The 26,378-nt window shown below is 48.6% G+C and overlaps 1 protein-coding gene across 3 annotated transcripts in view; it reads left to right on the forward strand.

Moving 5' to 3' along the window:
- ITGB3 (integrin subunit beta 3) overlaps window positions 1-26,378 on the forward strand; it is a 50,837-nt gene that overhangs the window by 10,076 nt on the left and 14,383 nt on the right. For all 3 annotated transcript variants that reach the window (XM_045985587.1, XM_045985589.1, XM_045985588.1), the window contains exons 2-10: window positions 5,976-6,061; window positions 14,341-14,536; window positions 15,419-15,671; window positions 17,202-17,364; window positions 17,769-17,930; window positions 19,755-19,850; window positions 20,392-20,481; window positions 21,195-21,329; window positions 22,532-22,961. In XM_045985587.1, the coding sequence (XP_045841543.1) occupies window positions 5,976-6,061; window positions 14,341-14,536; window positions 15,419-15,671; window positions 17,202-17,364; window positions 17,769-17,930; window positions 19,755-19,850; window positions 20,392-20,481; window positions 21,195-21,329; window positions 22,532-22,961 (1,611 nt within the window). The remainder of the gene's footprint in view (window positions 1-5,975; window positions 6,062-14,340; window positions 14,537-15,418; window positions 15,672-17,201; window positions 17,365-17,768; window positions 17,931-19,754; window positions 19,851-20,391; window positions 20,482-21,194; window positions 21,330-22,531; window positions 22,962-26,378) is intronic.

Raw genomic sequence — 26,378 nt, forward strand, 5'->3', positions numbered from 1 at the left:
CACCCAGGTGCCCTCTATTTTCTTTTTAAAAAGTATTTGCCACTGTTTGAAATTGTACTTTGTGGTGTATGTTTTGTTTTCATTTTTGCACTAAAATTGAAGCTTCACAACAGTAGGAGGCTTGTTTTGTTTCAGCGTCATACCTCCAGTGCCTAGGAGAGTGCCAGGTACAGTTAGGTGCTCAAGGAATATTTGTTGAGTAAATGAATGAATGAATGCCAACATCACTGTTGTATGTTAATAGAAAAGTATAACGCCAAAGGACCCACTTTTCCATTATCTGTAGATGGATTAACCGTAGCAGTTTTCAATCCAGGATGACTTTTTCTATCATGCAAAGTATTACAGGGCAACATTCCTCCAAATCATGTCATATATGCCATGGGAATGTGTACCCATTTTGTATTAGCTTCTTAGGGCTGCTACAACTGTGTGGCTTAAAACAATGAAATTTGTTCTCTCTGGAGGCTAGAAATCTGGTCAGGGTGTCAGCAGGGCCATGGTTTCTCTGAGACTGTGGATAGAATCCTTTCTTGCCGCTTCCTGTCTCTTGGTGGCGACTGATACCCTTGCATTCCTTGCCTTCCAGTAGGGTTACTCCGATCTCTGCCTTTGTCATCACGTGACATTTCCTCTGTGTGTCTGTCTTCACATGGTATTTTCCCCTTCCAAGGGCATCAGTCATATTGGGTTAGGGCCTCCCCTACTGACCTTATCTTGATTACATCTATAAAGACCTTTTATTTCCGAATAAGGTCATAGTCATCGGTACAGGGGGTTAGGACTTCAGCCTATCTTTTTTGGGGCACAGAATTCAACCCATAACACATTTTAATATTGGTAGAAACAAATCATACACCGATGTCTTCTGGTGTTACATACTATATCTAACCATGAAGTGATTAAAGCAATTAAAAAAAAATCTCTGAAATTAGGGTGCGTCCTGCATCCGTCGTCTGAGGTATGGTGAAATGGGGTCGTTTGGATTGGCTGCCATTTTGAGTAATGCTTACTAGAGATTTATGCTCAGATACGTGTTCCCTTGAACTCCACTTCTCCCGTGTCCTTCCCCTTCCTTAGATTACTGACTGCTGCTACATAGAATGAAGGAACAAAAATAAAGTGAGTTTTCATAGCAGCCTGCCCTGCAGGAGCCACTTGTAAATCCATATGGCCGTGGGCACGAGATGTTTTGTTCCTGGATGACTCACTCAACCAGGTGACTGCAATGGAAGATCAGGCACGGCCTGAGTCACCCGGTGTCCCCGTGGACCTAATTGGGAAGTGACCAGTCAAGGGTCAGCAGCAGGGCTGGGGACCCAGGCCAGAACCGCTCTCTGGCAGAGAGGAAGGTAGTCCGTAGTACAAGCAGTATGCCTCAACCTCCCCTCCCACTAAACACCTCCTCACCTGACTTAACGCGCTGCTGAAATTCCATGGCCTCACTCGGGTGGCCTGTTCCTGCTTTCTGACATCCTGTCTCCTTGGACAGCGCGTCCTCAAAATAGCCCTCATTGACGCATTGTGACTTCCACTTGTTCCAACTCCCTTCCTTGTTCCCCCTTTTTTTTCCCTCCATTTGTCCCATCCTTTGTCTTTCTTCTGGTTCTGTGAATTGGCCTGATGGGCCAAACCACAGCCTTTCCTTCTGCTGTCCAGGCAAACTTGCTGGCGGTCTTGTCCAGCTTTTCTTTTTTTTTTTTTTTTAAAGATTTTATTTATTTATTTGACCAGAGAGAAATCACAAGAGAGGCAGGCAGAGAGAGAGGAAGGGAAGCAGGCTCTCTGCTGAGCAGAGAGCCTGACGCGGGACTCGATCCCAGGACCCTGAGATCATGACCCAAGCCGGAGGCAGCGGCTTAACCCACTGAGCCACCCAGGCGCCCCTTGTCTAGCTTTTCTAATGGGCCTTCTCTTCCCGGCCTGCCCTCCTAGGTTGGATTTTGGAACTCTCATCTTCCTGACTCCATTTAGAAGGTAGGTCTGACAGCTGATCATTTCACCCTCATCTGGGACTTTCCGGCTCCGGCTCCCACCGCTGCCCCGTTCAGCGCATGCTCAGCCGTGTGTATCATGACCAGCACAATGGGGTGGCTTCAGAGAAGAATGGAGAAGAAAGGAAAACATTCATCTGCCTCAAACAGTGGGCGGGGGACTCAGGATAAAAAGAGGGAGGGCAAACAGAGTAGCAACGAGAGCTTCTGGAGAAGCATTAGCCGCCCAAAGTGAGCCCTTCCTGTGTGCCCGCCCTTTGTGCCTGGAGTTTGACAGGGATCGGTTCATTGGATCCCTCCAGCCACCCTGTAAGGACCAGGGCCAATCCACCTGGTTTCCTGGCTCTGGCTAGCCCGTCAGAGGAAGTGGGTGGTGGGGGTTGCTAATTCTTTTCAGGGACAAAAGTTCTGATGAGGATCGTCCCTTTTCCAGCACGGCTGAGTCTGGGCCCCTGAGGCCAAGCAGGAACACAGCCTTATGAATGACTGGAAACAGAGGCCCAAACTCCTTCCACATGTTCAGGAGGGAGGGGTGGCCTCAGAGCCGCAGCTCATTGAATCAGCATGGCCCAGGCGTGGAGACTTCTGATGAGTCAGTCCCTTTTAGCCACTGCAATCCAGGGAACCTGCCCTTGGTGGCAGGTCTTGGTAGGGGGTATTGTGGCAGGGGGATGGCTGGTTCTCACGAAATCAACCTGTGATTCACTGAGAGAGGAGGTGAAGGGAACTGGCTGGCATGACTCCCCAGACATGACTTCCTAAAGAACATCTCCCAGCAGCCTGTCTCATCCTCTGGGGTCAGGGGCCGCCCATTCACTGAGGGGGGGGTGCGGCTGTTATTTATTTCCCATCTGGCAAGCCTTTCTATTGTGGCTACAAGTCAAGGACTCATAGGCAAATAGATGCTAATTTGAGAATGAATGGATGGAAAAATGGAGAGGCTGGGAACAAGTTTGCAGAGATAATTTGATGTGTCCATACCTCCCATGGTCCTCTCTTCTAACTCTGCCTGACCTCTCCTTCTGCTTCTTCAACCCCCCCACCCCCCGCCACTGCCCCAGTGAAAATCGATGGCATTTCTGTCCAGAATGACCCCCCTGGGTGCCGATTCCCGTGAAAACTTCAAGGAGGGAGGTAGAGACCTAAAATAGTTGAGGCTCTGCTCCTCTTAGAGCTCTTTCAGTAAGGCAGTAAGGGGGCGGGGTTGTTCTCACATCTGGCTGGGGAGAGAGCCACTGGGAGCTGAGACATGGCCAGGCTGCCCTTGCAGGGGGGAACCTCCTGGGTGCGTTGTGGGTTCTGAACCCTGAGGGCTTCTGAAGCCAGCGTCTCTAGGAAGACTGGCTACTTTTCTTCCGTGTTAGATAGACAGTGCCTGGCTGAGGGCTGCCCCAACTCAGAGGTGGCCTTGGAACCTTAGAGCCAGGCGGAAAACCGCTGCCGTAATTCCCACCTCACAGTCCTCACGCTCACTGGGTGAGGGTATAGTCACGTCAGAGGCCGGGGCTCAGAGGTTACTCCTGGGCTGGTAGCAGCGCCCCACTTGCAGAACTGTGGAGTCGGGAAGGGCCTTCGAAGTGAGACAGACTCACGCTCAGAGGAAGCCTAGGGTTTCCAGGATTCCACATATGATTCTGGTGTTTTTGGGAGAACAATGAAAGTTAAAATTGTCAGAGGAACTGTTTCAACCCATTTATTTGCATGTTTTATATTGGAATTCCATGGATAATATGGAGACATGAGCTCGGTTGCTTAAAAAACAAAACAAAACTGATCAAGTCCAATGCCTTTCCATTTGCTCCAATGTGTATTCATGGAGCATCTACTTTGAGCAAGGACTTGGGGCTGGCCCCGGGCTGGGCAGGGCAGGCCTCAAGAGGCTTAAAATCTATTGGGTGGCCGTGTTGTTAAGACAGATAGACGAATAATTATAATATGTTAGGAAGAGTCAAGCGAAGAAACAGGCTGAGGGGAGTGAAATGACTCGCCTAAGGCCACATTAGTAATGGTGACTCAATGAGGACCACGGTCTATTGATTGGGTGCCTACGCTTTCTGTTAGATCCCTCTGCCCTCTAATGAGGCCTTGAGATGGACAGCGTTAAAATGTAACGTTTAAAGAGTTAAAAGTATAATTACCATACAAATGTAACATGAATTTGTGTCAGAGTATTTATTCAACTTAATTAATGAAGGAAGCAGTAAGATGTTAAGATTAGTTTCAAAGAAAATTCAGGGAAGGGAGGGGACCCTGGCTGTCTCAGTCAGTAGAGTGTGTGACTCTTGATCTTGGGGTTGGGAGCTCAAGCCCCACACTGGGTGGAGAGATTACTTTAAAAAAAATCTTTAGAAAATTCAGAGAAGGGAAATTTATAGTTGTTCAGTCCAAGGAATGTTGAAATCAATTATCTAACAGTTTTGAAATTGGTTAATGTTCTACAAAGCAATGAACCCTAACCTTCAGAGGGTTACCTTTGCTATCAAATTATTTGCATTGCGGTTGGACAAGAATCATATACACCGTTTTCATCAAGAATCATTTCCATTGTTACTGGTTTTCCACAAGTTAACCTCTACCCTTATAGAGTTATAAAATACGCTAATCACTAGAAGTCAAACAAAGGTATACACCCCTAGAAAATCAGGTAATTCATGAGTACTGTGGCTCTACTTGTCAATACCCTGCATTATATTGAAAGGACACCCAGTATTTCCTTTGTCTATTTCCAAATTTTCAATAATTTTTCTTGACAATAGTGTGTGTGTGTATGTTTGTGTGTACACATACACATTTTCTGGGTGTGTTTTGTCTGGAAGGGAGTTCAGTCACACTATAGTAAAATGGACTGAGACATTCAACTTGATGAGAAGTTTTGGGGGCACTGGAAAAACGCCCCATTGATTAGGCTGATTTGTTAGTCTTACCAGCTGGGGGACAAAGGGACCACTTCAGAAAATTGGATGAAGGGCCTGGATCATGAAGGGAAATGTTTCTTCCTCAGTCTGCTCCTTATATTGAAAAAGACCTTTCTGGGGGCATGGCAGAAAGAGGAGGTTTACCTTGCTGAGCCCAGGAAGCCTGAGAGGTTCTGCCCAAGCAAGTGCCTGGGGTTTGCTTCTTGGCTAAACTTCTCTTAGTTATTTCGGTGTCCCTCTTTGTCTCTACTCCCCTCCCCTGGCTTTTTCTCTGTCCTTGGACAGTGTGAAGACTATTCACATTTGAATGGCATTTGGTAGTGTACCAAGGGCACAAGTCCTGTGAGGTCAATATTACCCTTTCACAAAGGTTAATCGAGTTGCTTAAGGTCATGACGCAGCTAGTAAAAAGAGGACTCAGAATTCAAATACGGGCCTTTCAACTCTAATCCATGTTCTTCCAGTTTATCTCACTCAGCCTTTTCTGACATTTCTGGAGTTCTCCCTGGGCGGTTCTACACCTTGACCCGAAGATAAATGTATTGAGCAGGTTTCAGAAGATTTGCCTTGTCCTCGCCGGCCATTGGAACATTCCGCGCCCCTACGTGCCACCATATTTAAGTTGTGTGTTCATGTTAGTACATCAGGGCCTTGGATCCCTGTGTAGAGGCTGTGAGCGATCACTAGAATAATTGGAGAGAGGGCACTTTGCATTGTCCTGGGCCTCAGATTTTCGTAGGCACAATGTAGGTATCAAACCAGTTGTTAATTAAAGCCATTCCATCAGTTATGACCTGACACTTGAGGTCCAGGGCTCAGTCCTGCTCCAGCACTTGTTATCATGGGGACCTCATCAGTGAGGGTGGTGCCGAGTTTCTTCTGACCTTTCTTGTTCTTTCTTCCTTACCATACAGGCTGTGGTTGGTGAATGTCTGTGGTATGGTTGGAACTGCTGTGTGCATCTGAGAGCTATAAATCTGGGTGTTTGGGGAAGTTGGGAAGGATGGGGCAGGCCAGTTACCCTGTCAGGCCAAGTTGGGTGCTAATGTCTTTGTCTCTGTTGCAGTGTCCAACATCTGTACCACACGAGGCGTCCGCTCCTGCCAGCAGTGTCTGGCTGTGAGTCCTGTGTGTGCCTGGTGCTCAGATGAGGTAAGGAGAAGACATCTGACTTGATTTCTACCCCAGGCTCAGCTGCTTTTGTGCAGAAATGGACCCAAAAGGGCATCTCTTATCCCTTGCCCCTTCTGAGCAAAGATAGGGTGAAGCCTTCCCATTGAAGGATTTCAAAGGGAGCTGTTATGGGGTTGTTGCTGGGAATCCCATCCAGATTCTTCTATGTGGTCCCCTAACATGAGCCAATTTGGTTAGGTTCTTGGTCTCACTGTAGCCATTGTCTCTCTGTACCACACTTCACTTACTTGTTGTTGGGGTAGAGCACCCCAGGGAAGCAGGGCTTAAAGTATGAAAAAGAGAGTGAGCAGAGGTTTCTTGGTATAGAAGGGATGCTGGCTTACAAACATCCTTGAACTGTTTTTTTTTTTTTAAAGATTTTATTTATTTATTTGATAGACAGAGATCACAAGTAGGCAGAAAGGCAGGCAGAGAGAGAGGGGAAAAGCAGGCTCCCCACTGAGCAGAGAGCCCGATGTGGGGCTCGATCCCAGGACCCTGGGATCATGACCTGAGCTGAAGGCAGAGGCTTTAACCCACTGAGCCACCCTAGGCACCCCCATCCCTGAAGTTTTACAAGGCAAATAAAAGAGAAATGTTGCACTTGGCGGGCGGGGTGCGGGGGCGCGATGTTCAGTTAGAGGATCTCTTCCCTTTTCTTCTGTGAAGTTTGGGTCCCCACAAGTTTACCTCTTCCTCTCTCTTTCTTTTATTTTCTTAACCAACTGAGCCACCGAGGCATCCCTCTCTTTCTTTTATTTTTTCCTTCCTTCCCTCTCTTAGGTGTCAGTGAGAGAAGGTGCTGGGCCAATTTGGTGAGGGTAGGAGGGTGACAGGAAGGGGTTAGATGTGTCTAGGCAGAAAGTTTGTTGTGTCTGGGGCCCTGGGGAATGAGTGTGTCTGAGGGAATGGCTGTTTGTGGCTGAGTTGGGAATTTGGAGCTGGTGAGGGCCCCGGGGGGCGGGGGCAGAGAGTGTGGCTGGAGAGATTCCAGTGATTACAGAGTCTGAGGCTGAGTCATTGGCCGGGCCCCCAGCAGGTGATTACCTGAACTACTGTCCCAGGCTGCTTCTGGGCTACCTGAGGTGTCCTCTGGTTCACAACAGCAAGTCTCTGCCCTCTGCAGTTTTAGGACTGCTCCAATCCAGCCTCCTTGTTCTCTTTGCTTCTCCTCCCAATCTGCTGAGTTTCCTAAAAAGGCAACCACCCTGGCAGGCTGGTGGGGGTGTTGGGGGGGGTAGGGAGTGGGAGCTGGGAGGCTGTGTTTATCCCTAGACAGGAGGATTGCCAGAACTGCGGAGGCCAGCCCAACACACCACGTTGCCTCTATACCGTTCAGCACGGGAACTCCTTCCAGAGGCAGCTGCCCAACATCTGGGCCACATTGACTTCATTTAGCAAATGAAACGTTCCCTGGGGCTGGGAGTGAGGGATGGGGAGGGGGTGGGTGAATCTTTCCCCTCCACCCCCAAATGTTCTCCACCCCTCTGGGCTGAGCTGGCGGCTCAAGTGTGATGCGGCCTCCTCCCTTCTCAGTTGCCATATCCTCCTTCCCTTGGTTGCCATCATAATATTGTTAAGCTGCTTTTGTAAGGAAGTTGGAATTCTGTAACTGCATCCTCGAAGGAGGGAGAGCGTCTTGGATGGGATGGCCTGAAGCTGGCTGGAGCAGATGGGTAGCCAGGAAGGAAGCCCTAATGTCACTCCGAGGATGCTGTCCGTTCCTTTTCTCTCCTTTTCAACCCAGAGAGAGAGAAAAATCAGGCGAGTGTGACTGAGAGGAGTTTGGGGAAAAAGAAAACACACTCTTGGGGTGTCTGTCACCCCTTTTGATCAGCACAGGGACCAGCCCTGTTGCTGATTTGTGTGGAGGTCCAACCAGACAAAGCCCATAGTTCATGTGACCAGATTTGGTCACAGTGTAGAATATTTATGGATGACCAATGCGAGTTTTGTCCCCTGGGGCAGACCAGGGGAGGATGGGGGAGAAGGTGCAGGGTAGGATCAAACACAAGGTAGGATATGCCTGGGAATGGTGGGGAGGGGGTGGGGTGAATCAGGGAGGAAATGAGAACACCATGGACCAAAGAAAACTGATGACTAGAAGTAGAAATAGAAGGTCCAATATCTCTGGGAGTAAGGAGTATAAACAGGAAAGTGGGGGAAGCCAAGGGTTTACTGAAGGACTACAACAATCTCTGGGAAAGGAGGAGGAGGGAGGGAGAGATAGCGGAGGAGCCCAGTGTGGGGCAAAGCATGTCAGCTAGCCTCCTCTGGGGAGGAGTGGGAGGTGGGAATCCCCGGCTGTAACCTGAACTTGACCGCTTTGCATGTGTGTGTATGTTTTCTGAGGGCTTCCCCTGCCCAGGCCAAGTTTAACTGCTGAAAGTGTCTTGGCCGTTGACTTAAAAAACCAGAAGTGAACCGGCTGGGCCATTTGAATGTGACTTGTTGAATAACTGACCCTAGAGGGCCCTCTGCTTTTGCCTTCCCTACCGTGGCGGTGCAGGCAGGGTTGGCAGTGCCTGGAAAAACAACTGGTTGGGCTCAGCTTTCCCTTGGTCCTAGAGGACAGCAGCTCTGGGTGTGTATAGCAAGGGCTTGGCCCGGTAAGAGGAAAACATAGCCAAAGTGGATGAGCGCAGTTTTGGGCCCATCTGCATAGGGTGTGTTCTTGGGGAGGGGGTTGCATACTGATATGGGTGGGGGTGGTGTGCTGCCTCTGGGCTGTGAAAGGAGCAAAGGGGCCAAGATCACACAGAGATTCAACTCATGGTCTCACTGGCCCCCATGTTGGAATCTAGAACCCTCCAAACTTGCCTGGTTCTAAGAATCACCTGGGGTGCTGGTTAAATAGAAAGTTTCCCAGGTTGGATTCCAGACCTTTTGTGTTGGAATGGGTTGTTATGATAGTAAATTTGGCAAACACCGCTGATCAAAGGGGCTGATCATGGGGTCATGGCAGAAGTGAAGTTAAGGCAGACAGATAAAATACACGACACCCAGTTAAATTTGAATTAAACAAATAATTTTTGATATAAGTATGTCCCAAATATTTACTAAATTCAGTGACTCTAAGATGGAGGGAAGTGCTGGGAATTCTTACCTAGTCCTGAGAACACATCAGAAGGCAGGCCAGCTCACACCCAGCCTGACAGCCAATGATAATCAAAGAATGGGTTTGGGTGTAGCCAAGTAGAAGACTCCAATATGAGTGACTTATTTCTTCTCTGCATCTATGGGGGACAGGTGTGAGGCCATTATTTAATTCCTTCTTTAGACAACATAATTTTGTTCTCACTTCTTTGCTGCTTTTTCTTTCTATTTTTCTTATCCAGAGTTTAAATGTTTATCTTGAGAGTTTTGCTCAACTTATTATTGTAAAAATAAAAATATATCATTGAAAGTGCCCCCTCTCCCCATAAACAAGCGGGTATAGATACCAATAACCATAAATCGAAGTGCTTCTCTTTTCCTTTCCTTCTCTTTGTCCCTTCCACACTTCTCTGTATGCTCTAGTGATTCCTATCCTCACTGGCTGTCCCATCAAGAAAACAATGTTAATTTATTTTGGTTGGAGGCATTTGATAGCTCTCTGGGTGGAAAAACTAAGTAGCAGGCCCTATTCTGCCTTGTCCTCTGAGAAAAGAGAATGGAATAATAGTAGTAATTCTAATGGTCATAGTAGAGAAGAGTCATCTTCTATATGCATTTATTTGTTCATATCCTATCAAAAGGGTTTGAATATATTTGACTTGTATCCAGATTTTTCATATTTTGAAAGCATTTCATGTTCACAGTCTTCTTTGACCCCCTGACCAAGCCTGTGAAATAGGTAGGGTAATGAGTTTTTTTTTTTTAAAGATTTATTTTTTTGACAGATAGAGATTACAAGTAGGCAGAGAGGCAGGCAGAGAGAGAGAGAGGAGGAAGCAGGCTCCCAGCCAAGCAGAGAGCCCGATGCGGGGCTCGATCCCAGGACCCTGGGATCATGACCTGAGCTGAAGGCAGAGGCTTTAACCCACTGAGCCACCCAGGCGCCCCGGGTAACGAGTTTTTCATGCTTTACTTTCCCAGTATCCAAAATGGGATGAATGGAGAATGGGACTAATAGCATGCATCACTCTCCCAGGAGAGGCAGGGGATTCAGTTCACACCACGCGTGGGCTGGAACCTCCCGCCTCTGTACTCAGGAGCCTCCCCTGGGTCTTGGTTGTTTCTGCCCTTTCTTGTGTCACATCCGGTTTTACTGGGAACTGGGACTTTAACCTTCCTCCTCCCTCCTTCCCGTTGTTTCTCTGAGTAACCTAGAGACAAGTCCTCTACCTTCCAGTCTGGGTTATTAAGGAAGGGAATGTTGCCTAAGTGTGTTGAGGTCACTGCCTTGGTATCCTTCTGGGACAGAAGGCTCTCAGGGAGAACGTGACTGCAGAGCAGGCCTGTTATGTTCCTGACCTCTGATGTCAGTGACCATAGAGGAGGGAGGGAAACAGTTTTGTTTCTTAGTGTTTATATTTCTGAGAAATTCATAACAAACCATAAGGATTGTCAGCAGGGCTTAGCACTTCAAACCTTCTTGTAATAAGCACTGTCATGTTGGAAAGCAGGGAGTCAGGAAACCCCCTCTAGAACATTCTCTCCCTTGGCCGAGGCAGCTTAGAGATAGATAATGGCCTTGCTGCTCTCATTCAGCTTCCTGGCCTCCCCTTCCCTCTCTCCTTCAGCCTCTGTCTTAGTCCTGGAAAGAATCAGCTCCTCTGTGTTTCTTGTTCTATCCAGTCATTGCCTTTTTTGGGAGGTTTTTCTCCCTGGGGCTTTGCGGGCAGCTGGAATTAGAGATAAGGTAGGGAGTGCTGTGAGCAGGACACTGCTTCCTGAGGCAGAAGGGTTGGGAGAGCCATGCAGGGTCAGCAAGAGGAGTTCCGGGGCAAAAACTCTGAGGGCCCTCAAGTTCTCCCACTGCCTTTCTGTCCTTGGCCAGCGCTGGGTGCAGAGAGGGCATTTTCATCTCTCTTGGAGACGTGGAAATCGGTGATGTCCCCACTGGAATCTTTTGAGCTGAGATTAACCCTTAGGCACTGTTTCCCACGGCTGATCCTGTTTATCCACATCCCACTCATGAAGCTGAGTGGGAAAGAAGGAAGCTGCTGGCTTCCAGAGACTTCTTTCCCCCAGGGCAAGGAGAGTCCTCTGTTAGTCTTAGTCTATTCGGGCTGCTGTAACAAAAATACCATAAACCGGGTGGTTTGAGGACAAATGTTTATTTTCCACAGTTCTAGAGGCTGAGCAGTCCAAGATCAAGGGAGCAGCAAATTTCGTGTCATAGTGGCTGTCTTTTTGCTATGACATGGCAGAAGGGACTGAGGAGCTCTTTGGGATTCCGGGATCTCTTTTCTTTTCTTTCTTTCTTTCTTTTTTTAAGATTTTGTTTATTTATTTGACAGAGAGATCACAAGTAGGCAGAGAGGCAGACAGAGAGAGGGGGGAAGCAGGTTCCCTGCTGAGCAGAGAGCCCGATGTGGGGCTCTATCCCAGAACCCTGAGATCATGACCTGAGCCAAAGGCAGAGGCTTTAACTCACTGAGCTACCCAGGAACCCCTGGGATCACTTTTCTAAGGGCACCAATCCCATCATGAGGGCTCTACCTCAAGACCTAATCACCTCCCAATGTCTTACCTCCTACTATCTTGGGGGTTGGGGTTTAACAGTCTATAGCACTGTTGGTCTTCCTGTTCCCACCCACCTGGGGAAGACTTTCAGCCCATTAGACAAGGGCTGAGCGCGAGAGGGAGAGCGACTTTGAGTATCTGGAGGGTTTTAAGGCTAAAAGTCCTGAGTTTTTGAGCATGGGTGGTTCCTTGTGGCCAAATCCCACCCCTGGAAATATGGCTACCAGTCACCTGCAGGGGCTAAGGCAGCAAAACATGACCAGTCCTTCCCACACCTTCCACATCCCCATCTTGTCTTCTGTTCCCTACCTGGGCATTCTCAGGTGTGGTCTTTCTGGGATCATTGCTTGCATACCACTGATTCTCTGCCTTGATTCTCACTCCATACAGCATTTAATACAAACTATCATTTTGCAAAGATCATTTCAGTCACACAATCTGGTTAACCCCTCTCTTCTGCCATTCTTAGTGCTGGAACTTTGGGCAAGTTACTTAACTTCTCCAAGCCTTAGATTTCTTTCTTGTAAGATGGGCTTTCTCATTTGTGAAGCCTCCAAGCCTCAAGTTTTTCCACCTGTGAAATAGGAATAATAATAGTTCCAGTGTGAGAGAACTGTTAGCAGGAGGTTTGCAGGATCCCCCCTAAAGCGCTTTCCACAGAGACTGACATGCAGTGAGTTCTCAGTAAATGTTAACACCAGTTTTGGAGCATCTGCGTGGCTCAGCTCATGATCCTGGGGTCTTGGAATCAAATCCTTCATCGGGCTCCTTGCTCCGTGGGGAGCTGCTTCTCCCTCTGCCTGCTGCTCCCCCCACTCATGCTCTCTGTCTCTCACTCATATTCTCTGATATTATATCTCTCACTCATTATTCTCTGATAAACAAATAATATCTTTAAAAAACCCCACCAGTTTTCCTGGGATATGGGTATGGGTTTTTCGACTGAATTCTGGAAACAGTTGTGAGAGTGAGTGAGTAGGGATAGAGGTGACGATTGAGAGCCTGAAGGCCCAAATATTGTGAAACAGGCCCAGGGAAGAGTTTTCCAGCTTTCTGGCCAGTCCCCTCTACCTGGCAAGGAAGGAGCTCTCATGGACTAGCGCCCACGCAGTGCTGTTCAAGATGCTGAACGTCAGAGTGGGGAGGGGCTGAAAACGTCATGTCGCCTAACCCCCTTACCCAACAGGTGAGAGAGCCTTCAGAGGGCTGAAGTAAAAAGTCTGAAGGCAAAAGGCTAGCTAGTGGTAGACCCAGGATGGAACCTGTTTCCAGATTTCTTTCCAGTGCAGTGTGGCCCTCCTCTACCCCCTGACTCAGTACTCAGGTGTGGACACACACAGAGTTCCAGAGAGCCGTGGAATATACACCAGGGTGTCCAGAAGTGTGCTCCATTTGCCCCGTGTCCACAGCGAGAGAGGAAGCTTAAAGCAGCGTGATGGGCTAGGCTCTGGTCAGTGCGTGGCATCATGGGATTTGCCCAAGCTTGTGGGGTTTATTCATAACTAACTTATCCAGGAGCTATTTCTAGAGTGTCTCCTAACAACAGCTTTTATTTATCGAGCACTTATCCTGCAGCAGGCACTATACTATGGGTTTTATGTGCATTGTCTTGGGGGTGCCTGGGTGGCACCGTCTGCTGTGTGGCCGACTCTTGATTTTGGCGCAGGTCATGATCTCAGGGTCCTGGGATGGAGCCCTGAGCTGCGCTTGGTGGGGAATCTGCGGGAGGCTCTTTCCCTCTGCCCCTGCCCCCATGCACTCTCTCTCAAATAATAAATCAGTAAATCTTTATATGCGTTGTCTTATTTAGTCATGTGAGTGGGGGCTTTTATTGTCTTCCCGTTAGAGCTGAGGAAGCGAGGCATGGAGAGCTTTGGTTGCGTGCCCTGGGAACCGGCTAATAAGAGGCAGTGCTGAGGTGTAGTCTCTGCCAGTCTTCTCCTGTGCTCTGAGCCCCATCTCTGCTGCCCCCGTCCTTGTTTCCCTCTCCCTCCTTTGTGGTGTCTCCTGGGGTGGGGGCTGGGAAGAGAGAGGGGACAGCCCCTACCCTTGGGGATCTCACACCCCAGCCAGTGTCTTAACACAGTAGCTTCCAACCTGTTTGACACTGACCTGGGGAAAGAAATGCATTTATATCATTGTGTATTATACCCAACTCCCAATATATAAACATTTACAAAATAATATTTACTTGTACTATTTATATGTGTTGATACTTTCTATTCTATTCAATTGCATTTTATTGAATAAATTGGTGGCTGAGATCCTCTACACTGATTTTGGGGACCCACATGTGGGTTGCCTTTCAGTTTGAAAACTGCTGGTCTAATAGGTAGCTTGCAATACTGGCCCTCTTCCTAGCTACCAATCCACAAACAGGTATTTGCCCAACCTTTCTGGTGCCTCAATTTCTCCCTTCTGTACAATGGGCTATCTTAGGACGGATCACCCGAGTTCATTTTTGCTGGTTTAGCTCCAGAGGGCTGGGTAAGCTCGAGGCTATTGGGAGTCGGCCAAGCCTGCAGGAAGGAGGAAGAGAGCCATATAGCTCGGACCACAGGGCTTCACATCCGGCTCCTGTCTTACAGGCCCTGCCTCTGGGCACTCCCCGCTGTAACCTGAAGGAGAATCTGCTGAAAGATAACTGTGCCCTGGAATCCATCGAGTTCCCCATCAGTGAGGTCCACATCCTGGAGGCCAGGCCACTCAGCGACAAGGGTTCTGGAGACAGCTCCCAGGTTACTCAAGTCAGCCCTCAGAGGATTGCTCTCCGGCTACGGCCAGGTAGGGAGGTGGCTCTTTTCAGGGAGAGACCTTGGACAGATGGGCACAGGGCACATGGTGGAGGCCTGAACTTTGGGGACGTAGCTTGCAGTGGAAATGGGGTGGGAAGATCAGGATGTTGGGTGTGGTGTGGGCCAGAGAATGTAGAAAAATGGAAGGTGTTGGAACCCGAAATCAGAAGATCTGAGTTTGAATTTTAACCATCCCACAGATTAGCCATTTGACCTTGGTCAAGCTACTTAATCCTTCTAACATAGTAGGAACTCAGTAAAATGTTTATTTCTTCTTTTCCCCAATGGCTGTTTTACCTAATTGATAGCTTTGTGTTGAGGATTGAATGAAATAGAAGATGAGAAATTAATATGTTGTAAGCCCCCTTTCCAGGTGGAATTGGGGTAGGGGCACCGGGGCAGAGAATATAGGGGCAGGAGACCATCAGGGGAGGAAGGATTAGGCTATGAGACAAGCATTTTAAAGCATTGATTTAGACTTTTCTATTGTTTCAAGAAGATTTAACCAAGTCCCTTCTTTCTGCAAGGCCTCTGTTGGGAGCTCTGGGATTCAGAGAAGGCTGGGACAGAGTTCCTGCCTTTTATAGCATCTGAAGTGTAATCACTATGAACCTCGATACCCAGAGGGTTAGACAGATGGGCATTTAGAAAGGGTAGAGAATTTTAGAACAGAAAAATAAAACAGAGAGAGATTAAAAAATCAGGGGATCAAGCGATTGGAAGAGGAACAGAATTGCAAGGGGAGAGAAGGGACAAGGGCTTTCAAGTTTGATTTGATCGAGAAGTTACTTAATATGACCTATGTCCAAACCCACTTATGAAGTCTTAGAGGGAGAAAAAGGAGAGAAACTAACATCCCCTTGGCTTCCAGATGATTCTAAGAATTTCTCCATCCAAGTCCGGCAAGTGGAGGATTACCCTGTGGACATCTACTACTTGATGGACCTGTCTTTCTCCATGAAGGATGATCTGTCAAGTATCCAGAACCTAGGCACCAAGCTGGCCTCCCAGATGCGCAAGCTCACTAGTAACTTGCGGATTGGCTTCGGGGCTTTCGTGGACAAGCCCGTGTCACCATACATGTTCATCTCTCCATCAGAGGCCCTCAAAAACCCCTGCTATGAGTAAGTTCCTCCTGTAGAAGCTGGGCCAACATCCCCTCCCTTTGTCCCAGGCTCGTCCAAGTTCTGCTTCCTATTTCTAGCTCTAGGATCACTTTGTTGCTGCCGTCAGGCCAAATCATATCTCCTTTCTACGTTGGGCTTCCTGTCTGGCAAGTGAGCTGGCCTGTGGGTCTGAAGTGTTGTGTCAATAGAATCCAAGACTGTTTGGAGTGTTAGAAACTACCAAAACCTCTGTGATCCTTGGCACCCTGAGGATTAGGCATATGGGCATTTAGAAAGGGTAGAGAATTTCCAGAAAGAGAAGTAGTCACCTTCTTGTCTTAGTGACAAAGAAGTAGGAGATAAGAGAGAATGGGAGGGAAATGAGATAAAAAGTAGGAATTTATGGAAAAGGAAATAGAGGAATTATGAGTTCAGAAGGATTGAGTCCCTTGTCCTTCTCATCATCAAGAGTGTGAGTCTTGGGGCGCCTGGGCGGCTCAGTGGGTTGAGCCTCCACCTTCGGCTCGGGTCATGGTCTCAGGGTCCTGGGATTGAGTCCCATATGGGGCTTTCTGCTCAGCAGGGAGACTGCTTCCCCCTTCTCTCTCTCTGCCTGCCTCTCTGCCTACTTGTGATCTCTCTTTTTGAAATAAATAAATAAAATCTTTAAAAAAATTAAAAAAAAGAGTGTGAGTCTTACAGAGTTAAAATGTGAGGAATTATGTCCTAGAGGAAAATAAAAAAGAGTAGAAATGTTATTTATTGAACCTTTTAATAGATTAAAAAATTGTTAAGTGTGCCTCTGTTGACACTTTGGCTTACGAGTGAGTGAATGGCTTATTATTTAATTGGTGGGGACTATAAAAATCCATACAGTATAATAACTTAAAATGATGGCTATTGAGCCTGACAATATACAAATTTACTTTTTAGTTTTCAGAATTATATGATGTACCCTTTCAACCCATCCGGGTTGTAAAGTTTCCCCAGTAAAGCTGTCAGCCATCAGTTACACAAGCCACTGGGCTGGGGACAGAAAGGCTCCCGTCCAGCATAGATCTATCAATTTGTTGATGGTTCATGGACATTAAGTTCTTGATGAACTTTTGCTTTACCGTTGTGTTAATGTTATTTTAGAGAAGTGTTAAGCCCAACGTGATAGCAACGACTAGAGCCTCACTCGGGTATAAGGGCTTTTCATAAATTAGCTCCTTTAAGCCTCACACAGCTCTTAGGAGATAGGACTAATCATGTCATCATTTTTATAGAGAAGCTTGTCTACAGTCCCATGAGTAGGAGCTGGGACTTGAACCCAGTCTGGTTCCACAACTCACTGTCTTATCTTCCAGGCTAACTGGACGGAAAGCCAATGTGATGGCTCAGGTGATAGGAGGGGCTTGGGGTCTGAACTGTCTGGTTAATTGTGGTTGTGTAGGATTGGCCTGGGCAGTGTGCTCGCCGTGTTTGTCTCCCGTTCTGTCCCTCTCACTCCCCACCGTGACCTTTTCCGTCAGGATATCTGCTTAAATTATCCTCCTTCCTCCCCAGCATGAAGACCACCTGTTTGCCTATGTTTGGCTACAAACATGTGTTAACGCTAACCGACCAGGTGACCCGCTTCAATGAGGAGGTGAAGAAGCAGAATGTGTCACGGAACCGAGATGCCCCGGAGGGTGGCTTTGATGCCATCATGCAGGCTACAGTCTGTGACGTGAGTTTGGAGGGCACAGAGCTCCTGGTGTGGTCGGCACAGATTAAAATGGGGAAAGGAAGTGGGCAGATGTTCAGATGGGAGTTTGTTAGCCCCGCCCAGCTCTGCCCATGCAGGTGGGTTTCTAGACAGGCCATGTGCTTATCATTGGAAAAGTTATATTTGGAGTTGAAGTAGGCATCTTTCAGCTGCTTGAACTAATCAGCTAAGACTCCTTTCCTAAGAGAACAGAAACCCTCGAACTGGAAAAGCTCCAGCTGTGTTCCAGGGGGCTGGGACTGAAGGCCTTCTTCAAGATGACTTGCTCAGCCCTTCAGGAGTGGAAGTCCTTGGGTCTTTGCCGTCTACCAATGACATGGCTAAAGTTGCTTTCTCTCTTTTGCTTTTTTTTTTTTTTTTAACAGGAGAAGATTGGCTGGAGGAATGATGCATCCCACTTGCTGGTATTTACGACTGATGCCAAGACCCATATAGCGCTGGATGGGAGGCTGGCAGGCATTGTCCAGCCCAATGATGGACAGTGTCACATTGGCAGTGACAACCACTACTCTGCCTCCACTACCATGGTGAGATTCTTGGTACCACCTGTGGTCCCAATTCACTACGGTCAGGGCTGCCCTAACCCAGGCAGAGCCCTTGTGTGACTATGAAAACGGCAGCCCTTCCCCGGGGCAGGGCGTGGGCCTTGTTTCAGGCTGTCCTCCCACTGCCTCCCATAGCAACTGGACATCCTCATCCAGGGGACAGAAGGCACAGCCATTGTAAGTGGTCCTGGCTGGGGTCACTGCTGCCGCCCCCTCCACTGCCTCCAGCACCACCAGCAACAGCATGGCATCCAGAATGGACCCGAAGGACTTTCGCAGGTCCAGCTGAAAGGCAGGCGTTCCTATCTTCTGTGTACAGATCATCCTTTTCTTGGAATACTATGCTCACTTGTGGTTGTTGGAAGAAGACTGAGGAAAAAGAGACACAGATCATTAAAAGAATGGAGATCTGTTCCCGTGGGGAAAGGTTGAAGGGCTCCGAGTCACTTAGCTTGAAACAAAGAAGTTTAGCTGATACCTGAGTAGACTTCTGAAAGGTTATTTTCTATGGCCTTAGAGGGTCAAATAAGCGGAAGGGAGTTTAATTGCTGTAAGCCATCAAGAAATGTAAGACCTTCAGAATACCGATACCCTGGATATCTGGGGGTAGGTGTGAACTCTTCATCTCTTAAAGACAATACAGCAGCTCCTTGTCTAGGTGGCTTAATGGTACATCAGGGTCAAGGCAGGGGTCTGAGCTGGATGATCTTGCAAGGCCTAGGGATCCCAGGGACATGTTCATGATTCACCAGCGTCCCATTTTGACTTGAGTTCCTTGGTGTCAGCCATGTCCAGGCATTGAGTCGGTAGTAATCATTGACACCTACTCTAGGCAAGGCAGCTCCCAGGGGCTGAAGGAGATAAAGGGACAACGGAAGGTCCCCCCCTTTTTGGTTTAGTTGAGAAGATGTGCTACCAAGAATACAAGATGTGTGATTAATGCTAAGGGAGTAGCACCATCTATAAGGGCTTTAGAGATTCAGAGGAGGAATGCTCACTGTGACCTGGGATGGCCAACGAAGGCCTCCCAGAGAAGGTGGGACCTGAGCTGTGTCCTAAGGAAGGAGAAGGATTACCAAAAAGAAGACCACTCCATCAGGGCTGGCTCAGTGGTAAATGCAAGAGGGAGAGACGTGAATGCTGATTGCCAAGGAAGGCTGAGACCACCACAAGGAAGCACACGCCAGGCTGAGGCATTTGTCAGTGGCTACAGAACGAGGAAACTTCACAATGAAGCCTGACACATGTGGGATGGAGAGCGAGGGGTAGAAAGACTCCGAGTTCCACTTTGCTGCTCCCTCCTTACTTCCTGCCCCTCACCCAACCCTCTCCTCTGATCCCCAACATCACCCTGTGATGCCACTCTTTGGATCTTGGCTTTGTTTTGTAGTTGTATGTACCTGTCGTCAGGACCAGACCAGGAGCTCCCCGGGAGCAGAGACTATAATATATCTGTCATTCAATAAATGTTTGTTAAATGAGTTGATGGAAAACAAAGTGAGGCCTGACGGTACCTGGCTCATGGAAGCTGCTTCTTGGTGTGAACGCACTGAAGTCTAGTGGCAAGACAGATGCTTGGTTTTGACACCACCAGCCTCTGCCTCTTCATCTGTCCCTGGAGTTCACAGCTGGGTTTGTGTTGCTCCTTGCTCCCTTGGCTCACACTGATCATGGGGTGGAAACGTGTAAGCACCACCACTGTGTGGACCACGGCCCAAATCAGCCGAGGTCTAAGGTGTAGGATCCAGGGATGTATGTGAATAGCGGTGAATTCTTAACCGACCTCCATGTCCTTCCTTTTTACAGGATTATCCCTCTCTGGGGCTGATGACGGAGAAGCTATCCCAGAAAAACATCAATTTGATCTTTGCAGTAACTGCAAATGTAGTTAATCTCTACCAGGTGACTATGCCCCCAGGGCTGCCCAGAGTGTGGCTTGTGATGATGGGTAGAGCTGTCTTAGGGACCCAGCGTGCCCTACCATGGGCCCTTGTCCCCAGCCTGGAAAGACCCTCCTCCAACTTATTCCCAGGAGCTAGTGATTCCTTTTTATTGTTTCTCTCCCCCAACTTTGAACCTAGCAGAACGGGTATGCTGGTGTTTGCAGAACCAGAGGGGAGTCATTTAGTGGGGGTGAGGGGTATGAGCAGTTCCTTGTTTTAATTTTTTTAGTTATTAAAAATATTTAATTAATTATCTATTTAATTAATTTTATTATTTAATTAATTAAATTTATTTTATTTTAAAATTTTATTTATTTAATTTATATTTAATTTTATTTTATTCAGGGCTGAAATACTGCTAGATTGATTACTGGCAGTAACAAGTTAAAATACCCCTTTGTTCCCTCAATCTTCATTTCAAGACCCTCAGTCTGAGTTGGGGAGGCCTTTGGAAACCACCCTCTTCACTCAGTCAGCCTTGCCCATCTTTGTCTTCCTAGAACTACAGTGAGCTCATCCCAGGGACCACAGTGGGGATTCTGTCTACGGATTCCAGCAATGTCCTTCAGCTCATTGTTGATGCTTATGGAGTAAGTGACTTGCACTGGGAATAGGCCTGCTAGGAATCCACCTCGCTTGGCATGACCCAGGAGGGTTCAGATTTGGGAGTCCTGGATGCTAGTCCACCATGGAGCCTTCCTGGCCTTCCTCTTATTTTTCTAGAGGCTCGCGGATGGCCGGCACTGGGAGGAATGCGGCCTTCTGAGAGAGAAATGGCTCAGAAAGGAATGCCAAGGAGTGTTAGGGGCGACGGGTGAAAAGCTTAGAGGAGGTGGACGGGAAGGGGGGGGGCAGGTGGTGAGGCAGGAGCAGAATCCTGAAATCAGAGGAAGGACAGGGTGAGGGACAGGGCTCCAACAGCCAGGAGAAGAGAAAGCCGAGCCCTGGGGAAGGTGAGGTTGGCTAAAAATTTGGTAAAAATGGCCACTCTCCAAGGGGACCAGTACTGGCACTTCCTTTTAGCACATCCATGAGGCTAGCAGAAGGGTGGAACTGATTTAGATTTTACTGAGAGTCACCCAGACACCAGTGCTGAGAGAGAGAGAGAAGCAGGTCTTGGGCAGGAAATATAGTAAGAAACACCCTCCTAGGGGTGCTGTCCTCTGGCAGCTTCTAGGCGGACCTCAGCATCTGGAATTGCCAGGGTGAGTCCGGGCCCCCCAAAAGAATTTGGGATGGAATTAGTTCCTCTCCGCTTCCTTTCAGCTCATCTCCTTACCTTCTTTTGCTCCTTCCTGCTTAGAAAATCCGCTCTAAAGTAGAGTTGGAAGTGCGTGACCTCCCAGAGGAGTTGTCTCTGTCCTTCAACGCCACCTGTCTCAACAACGAGGTCATCCCAGGCCTCAAGTCTTGTGTCGGACTCAAGATTGGAGACACGGTGAGGTGGGCTGAGCTGGGCAAGGCCTGTACCCCCCGAGCGTCTGTGGGTACCCTCCCCTTCCTTCCCGGCACCTTCTTCCTGAAGGTCATGAGAGGTTAGATATCCTGGAGCTGCCAGCCTTTTCCTCTGAGGCTCCCATTGTCTAAAGTTCTCTGTGAGGTAGTCTTCACCATCAGGATTTTAAAAAAATGTGCATTTACATTACCTCTGTTTGCATATGCATAGTTGTTTGCAGATGAAAGTATTTCTTGCATTCAGCCCCAACCAGTCTCCAATCTCCCCCAAGGTAATGTCTTTCTTCCGTCTACAATGTGAGATGGCAGTGTTATCTGTAAGTATTTACTGAGCACTGACTTCATGCCAGGCATCATTCTAGCTGCTGGAGATTCAACAGCAAATGGCTAAAAAGACCAAACACCCGCTCTCATAGGCTTTCAGAATGCAAAAGTTCATTCTACTCCTCCAGTCCCGCTGTGGCCTCTAGGGCTTTCTTTCTTAAGTGGTTGGTTCTCTTCTGCTTCTGCCTAAGGGGGAGGGGCTGGTGAAGAGGGAGGGAAGCAGAAAAGGGGGGTAGCTATTATACCTAGACCATCTGTATCTACAGCATGTATATATCGATCTCTATCCGCCTGTCCATATGTCTGTCTATCTATATTCTAGAACAGGTTCACATACCCTATCCAAGAAATATTGGCCAGAAAGGTATATGACGGAACAAGTGATGAAATGTTCTATGGAAATTAAACCTGTGGTTGGTCACTGTGTGGTGTTGTGTGGTGCAAAATATGCTTGTGTGTCTTGCTACAAAGACATATGACATTGTGTACTCAGTTCAGCTGGCTTAGTTGGCCAGAGCAGAAAGTTTGTAAGATCACAGGTTCTGTTCTGCATGAGCTGGCTTATTTCATATGTGGAATTAAAAAACCCCAGCATAGCCCATGACAATAAATTACGTCTGTGCACACAGCTAGATATAACTGGACCACGGTCCCCAGGCTCTCCTTTTTGCTTTGCAGACCTGGGTCCTGGGTCGTGGGGAGGCTGAAGAACTCCAAGTTGCTGGGGGCTAGGACCCCCCCCCCCCAGTTTGGTATTCCCCGGGTAGGGCAGGACAGCACAGGGCCCAGCTTCTTTCCCTCTGGGACTGGAGTGTTAACAGGGTCCACCCTCGTCTGAATCTGATCCTACTCTCCTCCCAGGTGAGCTTCAGCATTGAGGCCAAAGTGCGCGGCTGTCCCCAGGAGAAGGAGAAGTCCTTCACCATCAAGCCAGTGGGCTTCAAAGACAGCCTCACGGTCCAGGTCACCTTCGACTGTGACTGCGAATGCCAGGCCGACGCCGAGCCTTCCAGCCCCCGCTGCAACAATGGCAACGGGACCTTTGAGTGTGGGGTGTGCCTCTGTGGGCCGGGCTGGCTGGGGTCCCAGTGCGAGTGTTCAGAAGAGGACTACCGGCCCTCCCAGCAGGACGAGTGCAGCCCCCAGGAGGGCCAGCCCGCCTGCAGCCAGCGAGGTGAATGCCTGTGTGGCCAGTGTGTCTGCCACAGCAGTGACTTCGGCAAGATCACCGGCAAGTACTGCGAGTGTGATGACTTCTCCTGTGTCCGCTACAAGGGGGAGATGTGCTCAGGTGAGTAGAACTACCCGCGTTCCCATCCCCATGCACACTCGCTCCTCTGTGGCCTCTGGAGACTTTAGGCCCAAGGCCCAGCAGGCAGAGTCGAGTGGATGGTGTGGATGGTGTCCCACTCCCACAGCAGAAAACAGAAGGAGGTTCTCTTTAATCCCTCTCAGCTCCCCAAGTTCTTGCTTCTGGGGTGCACACAGAGGCTCAAGTGAGCTTGGGCTCCGAGGGACTTCCCTCCTAGCATGGCACCGGGCAGGGTGGGGAAGCTCGAAGGTGAAGACAGTTTTCTTCTTTTCTTTCCTCTGCCCTTCTGCTAATACTTTAAGTCACTGTTTCCTCTTAATCATTTCAAGGTTAGGGACAAACCCCTTTTTTAGGTTAAAAAAAAAAAAAGATATCACTGACTAATGGTAATTAGATTTTTAGTAGCTACAGGTCTGGAAAATATATATCAAAATATCTAGTAAAGTTAGCAATATTTCTTTTATGTGAATTTGTCTTTTCATTATAAGACTTGGAAAATAGTAAAAAAAAGCAAGGCAATGGAGCCCATTTAAGGAGCCCATACACTTGGAACAGCAGCAGGAAAATTGTAAGCTCTGTTGGCATGTTGGCACTATTTTGTTATCACTCTTGGCACTTCTGTCCCAGATCTGTGCTGTCAAATATAGTAGCCACATGTGGCTATTTAAGTTTAAATTCACCAAGTGGAATTATAATGTAAGCAAAATTTAAATAAATTTAAATTAAGTGAAAAAATGAAAACGTCAGTTCCTCTTTTGCTCAGGAACCACGTGTGGCTAGTGGCTGTCACACTGGACAGGACATAAATGGGCAAAAGCACCTGCAATTGAGAGGTCCAGCCTGCCTCTCATGGAGGATTATGATGCTGAGTCCTTTTCCCTGAAGGATTCTGAGGTTTTGTCCTTCTCATGAAAAAAATTCAGTAAAATCTGGAGGCCCATTGAAAATCTCAAGCTGTTTTTTCCTTGCCCCAAAGACCACTCCGAGGATGCTTTCCCCAGCTAGAAGAAATCAAACTAATGTGATTAAGCCTTTTTCTGCAGACATGCTGACTCTTAGCAGCAGACAGGCAGACAGGCAGCTCTGAGCAGGGACAGGTTTTTGCTGGGCTCTGATGGCTGAGGCTTGATCCCTCTTGTGACAGAAAGATGGAAGACATTTGCAAACTGGTTGGGACTGGTTTTTGGGTGTTTGGTGCGGCCAATCCACAGCAATTGTAATTGGCTTCTATGGTGATCTAATCTATGACTCAGATTGGCTTCCTTTGCATTGGGGCTTAACGAGCTGAGCTCATCCACTCAAATGTTCACTCTAAAATCAGTCTTTTAAAAAGTTTGATCAGAAAGGTAAATCTGTGTCATTCCATGCCCAAGTAGCAGAAAAATGGCTTATTTTTTTTAATCTGCAACATTGTTTCCTTTGCTCACGCCAACAAAATTTGAGAGAGAGAGAGAAATTGGAGAGATGATATCAAGGAGACTGGGGGAGAGGGAGAGAGAGAGATCAGGTACACACAGACATACACACACCAACAGCAGTTTGAATTAGGGGGTGAGGCAGAAATTTCAGCTCATTTTAATGTTTAATAGTATTTCCATCGTATGCAGGCAAGTTTGATGTGGGAGACTACAGACAGCCCCTCGGGGGCCACCAGGGACAGAAGGAGGTCTACGCCTCCTCCGTGCCCCCTCCTCATGGATCCTGGTCTGTTGTGACACCACGTGGGAGGGATCCCTTCCAGAGTGCATTTCCTTCGGCTGCTGGCCACCCCGAAGCCATAAAACAAAGCTGCCCGGGTCAGCTGTCTGCTTCCTGCCTCCTACCGGTGCAAGAACAACTTGTCCCCGTGTGCTCCAGCCTAATTCATGGGGAAACCCCAGGCAGCTACTGTAGCCTTTGAGATGGCTCCCTCCCCGGCTTCCAGCCAGAGTGTTGTGTGCCCACTGGTTTTGGGTCTAGACCCCGTGGTGCCACTGTCACACTCTCCAGTGACAGATACTCAGGGACACACACTTACTGAACACCTGTTCTGTGCCAGGCACTCAGTCCAAATGGGTGAACAGGGGTCGTGCATGATTCCTGACCTCTCAGCGTGTACACTGGTTCACCATTGTCTCTCCCCAGAGCTGCTGGTCTGTGGGCTGTTCTTTGCTGTGGGGATGGCGTGCCGCGACTTGGCTTTTTCCCCAGCCTCTGACCTCCCCCAATCCCCCTCCCCACCGGGCTATGACCTTTATGGTTACATGTTATCAACACCCTGCCTCAGACAATAGGGAGTGCATCCTTGTCCTCAAGGCACCCTCCACCTGCCACGTCCCTGAGCGTAGATTGATGGGGTGTCCCCGAGCCAGGCTCTGTGCTATAGTGTTGTGGGATCGAGAGGCATGGATAAGACAGTTTTGCCCTGAATTAACTTACCTACGGACATCTCACAGCATGAGGCAGAACCTGCCAGAAGCGAGGTGTCCTGGGGGAATAGTTAGTTATAGGAGTCCACTGCGGAGAGACTCACTGTAGGCAGAGGAAGCCTGGGTGGCTTCATGGAGGAAGCAGAACGTCAAACAAAGGGCTGGCTCCTAAAGCAGGGGAGTGGAGCTAGGCATCCGCCCAGAAGGTCCAGCTGTTTAGGGAAAGTGGGTGTGCTCCCCAGGACCTGAAATGCCTGCGCCTCCCTTTCCCCTCCCCCTCCCTCATCTCCACCCCACCCCTGCTGCCTTCTTTCCTATTTCCCTCCTCTTTCTTACACTTTTTCTTCACTCCTCACCCCCCTCCTCTGACTTCTCTGTGAACCCAGGCTCAGCCACCCTTTTGCTGGCGGGGTGCCCGTCCTGTGACATTACCACACTGTGGCTTCCTTCTAAGGGCTGACCCTGCCGGAGCTTGGGATCGGCCTGCTGGCTCTAGCCTGCCACAGGACGCCCAGCGTCATGCCCCTCTGGCCTGGCAGTCTGTCTTCCTAAAGATCACTTTGTTTGGCCACACAAAGGAAACACTATGGGACAGGAGTTCTGAGGCAGCCGAGGCCTCTGAATGCTGCCAGTCCTCTGGAGTGTCGGCCTTTCCCTGTCCAGGAGCCGTCACTGAAAGCTGGGTGTAGTGAACAGTGTGGGGGCCCCCCCGGCTTGCCCGGCTGTCACTGGGGGGCAGAAGGCGCCAGTGAGCAGGCTGATTGGGACTGCCTAGGCACCTCCCTGTCCTCCACCACCTTGGGGCTCTTTTGCTCCTATCAGTGGCATGGTTTTCAGACCAACTGAGGTTACTTCCCCCTTGCTCCCTGCCTTTCCTCTGATTAACAATCAGATTTTTATTATTCATCCCCTTCTTCCTGATTCAGAATCCTTGAGAATGAGTCATCTTTTCTTCCGAGTTTGGGAGCCAAGTTTTCAGGCCTTGTTA

This window comes from Meles meles, chromosome 18, assembly GCF_922984935.1.
Source record: "Meles meles chromosome 18, mMelMel3.1 paternal haplotype, whole genome shotgun sequence".
NCBI classification, from domain to species: Eukaryota; Metazoa; Chordata; class Mammalia; order Carnivora; family Mustelidae; genus Meles; species Meles meles.